At 32.3% G+C, this 8,556-nt stretch overlaps 1 protein-coding gene across 3 annotated transcripts in view; it reads right to left on the bottom strand.

Annotated features, from left to right (window-relative positions):
* Positions 1 to 2,294: 2,294 nt before the first annotated feature.
* The window catches only part of KLHL4 (kelch like family member 4), a 127,244-nt gene continuing 120,982 nt past the window's right edge, over positions 2,295 to 8,556 (bottom strand). For 2 of the 3 annotated variants that reach the window (XM_070461763.1, XM_020898416.2), the window contains 2 exons: positions 5,048 to 5,219; positions 2,295 to 3,839 (listed from right to left, as the gene is read on the bottom strand). In XM_070461763.1, coding sequence (XP_070317864.1) covers positions 3,747 to 3,839; positions 5,048 to 5,219 — 265 coding nt within the window. In that variant the 3' untranslated portion in view covers positions 2,295 to 3,746. The remainder of the gene's footprint in view (positions 3,840 to 5,047; positions 5,220 to 8,556) is intronic. The other variant, XM_070461762.1, reaches the window with a different exon arrangement.

Here is an 8,556-nt window from a genome sequence, read left to right as displayed (position 1 = left end):
GGTAGAGATTTCATAGACTTAGTCCTAATTTATATGTATATCATTAGGGCCTAAGACACAGTAGATCCTAAATAAATATTTTGTGACACAGGAGTATTATTTTTGAAGGTTATTAATGTGTTTTACCTTTTGACATTTATCATGTATGAGATTGCAGTATTTTGCTAGATATGCTCACTTCTCCCATTGTTTGCGTATGCAGTGTGTGTGTGTGTGTGTGTGTGTGTGTGTGTGTGTGTGTCTGTACAAGGGAGCAGATTAGGATTATAACAGGAATTCAAAAGTAACTGAAAAATCTGTCCCTCTTCTTCAAGTAACTTATTTCAGGTACCTGTGGTAAGACAAAGATGACAGCTGAAGAAATGTATGTTTTATAATCTTTTTTATCTTTTCTCAAAATTAGATCTTGGGATGAGATACATGTTAGAGAGCTTAAGAGAAAATCTGAAATTAGAGTTTTAGTTCTCTACTCCATTTGGTTATCTACTCCATTTGGGAGTCTCCAACTAGTCTCCATTTGGGAGATTTCTTTTCAGTGTACCCTCCATATCAAAATATGCCAGCAACCAAATCTGAATCAAGTTGATGCATGGCATATTTAGGCAGAGAGAGGACCTGTGTTTAGTGCCTAGAATCTCCTTCAGCTCCTGTGCAGTATAGACGATATTTAGAAGTTCATACATTCCCCGTACAAATAATGAGAAAGTAGTTGTCCGGACAGTCATGATAATATTGACTGAGGGCTGCAGAGTGGTGGTAACCTGAGAGCAAGGTTATAGTGATTAAAGAAAAGTCAATATTTTCTTTCCAATATGAATATAATGTCTAAATGCACCAGCGCTTACACTTCTTGAAAGAGTTTATAAATTAGTAATTCCCTTTCTTATCTGTGTCACCTTCAGCCATACTGATAGGTCATTTCCATCATGTCAAGGTGGCAAGAGGCTGCCCCTGTTGACTCCCTTCTCCAACTAGATTTGACGGAAGCAGGTGAAGTTGCGCTTTAGTACTCTGAGCCTCTGCAGCTCTCCATTCTGACTGCTCAGATCTGCTCAGATTTGAGCAGCCCAGCTAAGCCATAGTGGCCCCAGCACAATATTTTTTTTTCTAGTCTTATTGACACAATGAATGCATCACCGTATACATACTGCATGATGACTTAATTATATATATTTTGAAATGATCATTGCAATAGGCTCAGTTAACATCCATAATTTCACAAAGATATAATAAAGAGAAAAGAAAGAAGAAAAAGAAAAAAAAAATCTCCTTGTGTGAGAGCACAGGACTTAACCTCTTAAAAAACTTTCCTATGTATTACATTAAAAAAAAGTGTTAACTATAATCATTTCATTGTACATTATAGTCTTAGTACTTATTTATATTATAACTGGGAATTCCCTGGTAGCTCATGAAGAATTTGCCTGCAATGCTGGAGATGTAAGTTCAATCTCTGGCTTGGGAAGATCCCCTGAAGAAGGGAATGGGTACCCACTCCAGTATTCTTACTTGGGGAATTCCATGGACAGAGGAGCTTGGCACGCTACATTCCACAGAGTCACAAAGAGGTGGACACACCTGAGCAACTAACACACAAACCCATCTTAACTGGAAAATCCTCCAATTCCTCTTTCATCCACCCTCTGCCTTTAGTAACCACATGTCTGATACGTTCTTCTATGAGTTTGGCTTTTTAGTCTCTTTTGTCTTAGACTCCACACATGAGATCATAAAGTAATATTTGTTTTTCTCTGACTTGTCTCACTCAGCATAATGCTTTCTAGATTTATCCATGTTATTGAAATGGTAAGATTTCCTCATTGTTATGGCAAAATAATATTCCATTGTATAGATAGATAGGTAGGTAGACAGACCCCAGTGTCTTTATCCATTCATCCATCAATGGACACAGGTTGTTTCCATATCTTGGCCTTTGTAATTAATGCTGCTCTGAACATGAGGATGCAGATATCTTTTCAAGTTAGTGTTTTCATTTCCTTTGAATATAGTCCCAGAAGTGTAGTGTTGGCCACTGTCTATGATAGGTCTTTTGACCTTTCCTTTTCCCACTGGGTCATAATCCAACTTAACTTGACAGGTCAAACTTTGTTCTGCAGATAAAAGTAACTACCTCTGCATTGATTTAGATAAGGTATGAATTTCAAAATCCAATAGAACGCTGCGGTGTGTGTGTGCTTTTTTAAAAATAACATCTCTCTGCTTCCATCTCTACTCTTAAAACTCAAGATGTCTATAGCTCTTTATTTAAAATTAAAGACAATGAATGACAGGAATAAGAAACAAAACAGGAGAATTTTATTTTCATATTTAAATATTTTAGCTATTGGTACTTTGAATATTAAAAAGTCAATTAAAGGTGCATTTGACATAATTTAAAGTCACACTTTTTATAACCGGAGGATATAGATTTTATTTAAATTCAGCTTGTCAGAGCACAAATATCTTCATATGTTTATGTTGCTCTTTTTTAAAAGTTAAAAAGTAGTACATTTTATAAGCATCTTGATTTTATTTGTTGGTTTCACATACTACAATACGAAAATCTATTAAAAGAACATATTGCAGAAATACTAAAATTGTAATTTACTTGAAAAGTTACTATCATAAAGAAGTCATTTTTTAAACTCTTTCTTATTTTTTTTTTTTTATAATTGAACATAGAAGTAAGAAGTTAAAAGTAAAATACTACCCAGTTAGGCTTTTTTGTTGTTTTTTAATTTAAAGACTTTTAGAGTACATATATCCTTAACATTCTTTACTGGATGAATACAAAATTAACATAAAAGCATGTACTGGTACATAAAAGATATAGAATTAACCACGAATGTTGAATATTTTGGTGTTTCCATGTGTTAATATTGCAGAACATCTCAATTTTACTACTGTTTAAAAATTGCTTTGATTTTTAAATTTTTTTATAATGACAGGTGTTATAAGAGTTTGCAGAAATGTTTAAGGATGATATTAATGTCTATATAAGTGAGGCCCTGACACTTAAAAGCTAAGGTCACAGTTTGTATCAATATGATAGTTACCACTATATTGTTGAGATTGTGTATATGAAATTACAATAATATTTTACTGGTAACAAATCTAAAAAGACAACATATTAAGGAATTGCCAAATCTATATGTGTGCTGTGAAAGATGGTATTGTAAAAAAAAGCCTGTGAAAATTTTAACATACTGTGATCAACATAAAAATTATGTATGAGCTTTTTTTGAACCTATTTTTTTACCTCTTGGTAAATGTGAGGTACTGTTTAGCTATTTCAGATACTGTTTGAATATGAAGATGATGTCTTACTGAAAATCAAATGTTATAATTTAAGCTTTAGATTTTTTATATTAGTTATGTTCCAAATGATAGGGTGCTTATATTTTTTGGAAATAGAAAATATTTTTTAATTTATCAGACTAACTTAAAATTACTCATACTTTTATAACCTTTAATACTTTGGTCACTATCAATTTCCCTGAAACATTTTTAACATTTTAAAATAATAAGGCTAAACCTAGACTACTGACTTTTCATTTATATTAACTGCAACAACATATACACTAAACACCTATATGTAGTTAATGTTCAAACCTTACTTTGGCTTCACAAATGAGAGCATTTATAACTACACATTAAAATGACACAAGAATTTTCATGTTTGATTACTAATCGAAGGAAATGACAAGTTTGTTCTTCCTCTTCTCTTCCTACTCCATTCCTTGAGATTATTTGGTTTCCTCCCCTTTGATAAAGATAGTTTCTGGTAGCTTCACCAACACAACACATGTACCAGCTCTTCCAATATTAACAGGAACTTCCTAATGCAGAAAACAAAAAACAAAGAAAGAAATGCTGTTTGAATGAACTCTGTCTTTGTCATAATATATTGGAGTTGAAAAAACCCTCAGCTATTCTGGCCCAGCCTTCACCTTGTATAAAGACAATGGAAAATGCAGCCCAGATAACATTCCAAAGTGGAGACAGTATAGTCTTTAAAGTGAAGTAGATCTGAGTTTGAAGGACAGGTGATCTTGGTTAAGTTTCACCTTTCTTGTAATTTTCTCACTTAAAAAATTGAAACTAATAATACTCATCCTTCAATGTTCTTGTTACAGGTAAGCAAGAAAATGAATGAAAATAATTAGGGATAAAGTAGTTATAATCTGTTTATCTAGTTGTTCTCTTTCACCCTTTGCGAGATCACACAATGAAAAAGTGAAATTCCTGGAATACAATCTACATCTCTTAACTATTTGTCTATAATTTTAAGAAAAGTAATTTAAACAAGGTTAGAAAGAACTTTTTTTATCATATTTGTCCAACATCTTTGTTTGCTAAATATTTTCTTCCATTTCTAGCTGGTCCTAACCATTGTAAATTTAAGAGTTAACTACATGGCAGAACTTGAGAGTTTCTGAGGGTCATAATGAATCATATTGTTGGAGTAAAGAGATAGAAACTCATGTTCTTTCTGTGCCCCTTCTTATATTAATATTTTCCTTAGAATTTCTTCTGTTGATACCCAGAACTCTTTAGAGGGTTTAATTCCAGTCCTTTACTGTGTACCAAATCCCTGAATGACTAATTAGTAGTTAGGAGTGTTGCAATTTGTTGAATCTTTATAAGGAGGAGCCTGAGAGATTTTTTTCCTGGGCATCAGCCAATAAGACGGGACAAACATTTGTAGATAAAGGTATTATTCCTTGCTTCTCAAGTCAAAATAAATACATAGAAAGTTTGTCAGAGAGTAAAGCTCTTGGATTATTGAATCTGATTCAATTTTCTATAAAAGGACTGAGTCCATAAACCTTAGAAAATGTCTTGTCCTCATTTTATATAAATACTGATGATCAAACAGCTCAATTAATAATTTTCTATAGCTAAATAAAGCACATGCTCTAAATTTCACTAAAAGAATTTTATTCAGCCCTAGAGTGGAAGAGAATGGGATGAATTCCAAACATATATTTTAATTTTTGAATTAAAACCTGAAATATATCAATTTGGATACTTAAATTGAGAGTACCTCTCTCCATTCATCTTTCTGTGCATCGTACGATTCAACAGTGTTCAAATAAGTATGCCCATCATATCCTCCAACCACATAGAGCCTGTCTCCAAGGGGACATACAGCAACAGCATCTCGAGGAACACTCAGAGGTGCCACAGTTGACCATGAATCATTTCTTGGATCATACCTTAAGAAGTTCAGGCAGACAATTGAAAATAAAGTTATGCAGTATTAAAATTAAAAATAATATGCATTAATAAAATATATGCTTATCTGATAAAAAGAAATTTTAAAATACCTTATAAATAGTAAATGTAATCAGAATAATAAATATTCAGGCTATGATAGAATTTTCTTCAGCCACCAGAGGACACTCAAGGCATAGTGAAAGTGAATTTCCTTTAAAAAATGCCACGCATTTATTTGATCAGTTCTCAGATTTTCTGAGGAAACTTCACATATTGGCATCTGAACATTATGTGAAAAATGCCCCTTTTGCCATTTAGTATGATGGAACTCATTTTTCTTTTATTCTTTATCAAAGTTATGCATGTGATGCCTGATCTTGTTTATGAGAGCTCATATTTTAAGTAAATCAGAATATAATTGCCTTTTTGTTATATAAGCTATGATAACCATGGTTTTAATACTCTTTGTAGTAACAGTGACCACAGTTTTATTATTTTTCTTATTCTATTCTTTCTTCTATGAAAGTTCTTATTCATCTTTACAGGACCCTGGGAATTTTATTTCCATTTTAATTTGAAGTTAATTCTTCATCGCTGAACATATTTTATAAGCAAAATGACAGAGCACTCAGTAATCTGTATTAATTAAAATCTTTCCAGGAATTATTTCCTAAAATTTGAACCCAATACATAATAATAAAATCTAAAAGAAGAGAACAGAACTTTCCTTGTGGTCCCAGTGGTTAAGAATCCACCTGCCAGTGTAGGGGATACAGGTTTGATCTCCAAATCTGGGAAGATTTCACAGGCCACGGGGCAATCAAGCTCATCGGACACAACTACGGGGCCTGATCTCTAGGGCCCAGGATCCACAACATGCTGGAGCTACTGAAATCCACATGCTGCAGCTACTGAAGCCCTCGAGCCTGGAGCCTATGCTCCCAGAGAAGAAAAACCACTGCAATGAGAAGCCAGCACACCACAATGAAGAGCAGCTCCCAATCTCCACAACTAGGGAAAGCTTGTTCTCAACAAAGAAGACCCAATACAGCCAAAAATAAATAAATTAAACTAAATTTTAAAAAGGTTCTCTATTGTAGAAAAAACGTTTAAATAGTTTTAAAAAACAGTGAACAAAAAAAACATATACAGGTATATGTGAAATTTCTCTCTGATCTTATACTGGCCTATTTGTAAATGTCAAAGAAAACATTTATTTTACAAAAGATATTTTCACTTATTACCATCTCTTAATTTCCTCATATTTGTATTACTCATCTGATTTCTGTTTTTCTTTGTTTAATTATAATCTAAATCATATAACCCCAGCTTTCACTTGAACTTGGTCTTCACATCCAGTAGTATTTTCAATAATATCTGAAATCAGCAATAATTAAAATATCCCCAATATCCACCACATATTGTTAAATATCATGAAGGATTTCACCTTAAATTGTGATGTTATACTGAAACCCACAACGAGAAGATCCACAGCTATGTGTTTTAGCTAAGCTGAATCTTCAACACAATTGCTATTGTTAATTGATGCTACATTCAGCTAACAGAATACACTCATACAAGTATACACACGTATGACTGGTGAACCAGAGCTCACAGGATTCTTTTATAGATTGGCATCCAGAGACCAAGATTTTTCTGCATGTACATGATAATAAATGTTCAAAAATCTGGTTAATGTTAATATCTGGACACTGCTTGATTAACAAGAGAGGTTTGGAAAATGTAGAATCTTTCGAAGAAAGAAAATTGTCACCTTGGTTATTATCTGTAAGGACACATAGGAGCAGTTATTAAAGAAAAAGCTAGCCACTGCATCACCTTCAAATTAAACCACCTGTTTCTCGCATTTTGTTTCTCTTTTGCTTTTTGGTTTCTCTTTACTTTGTTTATAAGTATATATATTCTAGTGGAGATAAAATACAGACATAAGTAAAGAGAACTGGTCACAGATTTATTCGTCCACTTGGTGTAATTATGGATTATTTGCTTGACTTCTTTGCAACAATTTTCTCATCAGCATTATAGAAACGGTAATCCCTGACCCAGCAATCACAAGTTTATGTGATGGTTTTAGAAAACTTTAATTTAAATGATTATCGTAATTAACTGGATAAGACTCCTATGGCAAGCTATTGATGTCTGAGTAGAAAAAGAGTTTCAGGAATATTGTCTAGGACATGGAAATAAGAATTATTTAATTCCATAGAGTGTGCATCTTTGACTTTCTACTGACAAGACTATTTTACAACTCTATAAGTGTAGAAATTAAGTTGTAGAAAACTGAATTTTCTTGTGATTCCTATACATAACAATAAAATAAATTTTACTTGATAGAGATAGACTTAATTTCTAACCCCAAATGATGATCCTCCAAAGTATTATTTTATTGTCTATAGGATACTAACTACTCTTGCATCTATGAATGATTTTTACAGCATTTTTGAGCATTTTCCTAACTGTTTTTATGTATTTTCTTCAAAAGGTTTTTGAAAAAAATTTAATACCTTATGAATTACCACATTAATTAATGAGTTACACAAAATATTTGACATGTTACTCATATTTGTATCAAAGGCATAACTTTTCAAAAATTATACTTTAGCACTAATTATTTCTTCAGTATTTTTTAAAAGAAAATGCCAATAAGGGGATAATGATAGTAATAATAATACTAATTATAAAATAATACAAACAAAATAATACCAGCAACTAGCTTCCATTAAGTACTTAATATGTGCCAAGCAACACACTTAATATTCTGTATCTTATGAGGTTGATTATTCCCGCCTTTCACATGAGGAAACTGTTTAGAGGTGTAAAGTAACTCGGTCAAATTCCCATAACTTGCAAATAACAGATCTGGGATTTGCACCCAGATCTTTCTGACTCCAAATCTAGTGCTTTTAACTAGTATAGTATACATTTTTTGGTATGCATGAAGTGCTTTTTTCACATTAAAAATTAAATTAAAAGTGGTATACTTGGAAATATAATTATATCAGTAAATAAAGTTAAGCATTAGTTATTAGGATATGTTTGTAACTATTTAATTTTGTAGCCTGAATTATGAACTGTATATCCAGATTCCTCCCTTGAGTTTATATTTTCCTAGTTGTATGTGTAAATGCTATTTAAATTGATTTAGACACCTCATATTATTGTAAGGCTAATTTCATGGTGAACAATCTACAGTGCTAAAATGCAGTCAAATTCCTCTTTTTTTCAGGTCTCAACATAGAATTACACAATTACAGGCATTCTAAGTAAAGCCAGGAAAATGCTGGCATAATAATGAAAGAGAGGAAGGTGACTTTA

This window comes from Odocoileus virginianus, chromosome X (assembly GCF_023699985.2).
Source record: "Odocoileus virginianus isolate 20LAN1187 ecotype Illinois chromosome X, Ovbor_1.2, whole genome shotgun sequence".
NCBI classification, from domain to species: domain Eukaryota; kingdom Metazoa; phylum Chordata; class Mammalia; order Artiodactyla; family Cervidae; genus Odocoileus; species Odocoileus virginianus.
The sequence above is the reverse complement of the archived record's forward strand: the minus strand, read 5'-3'. Positions and strand labels throughout refer to the sequence as shown.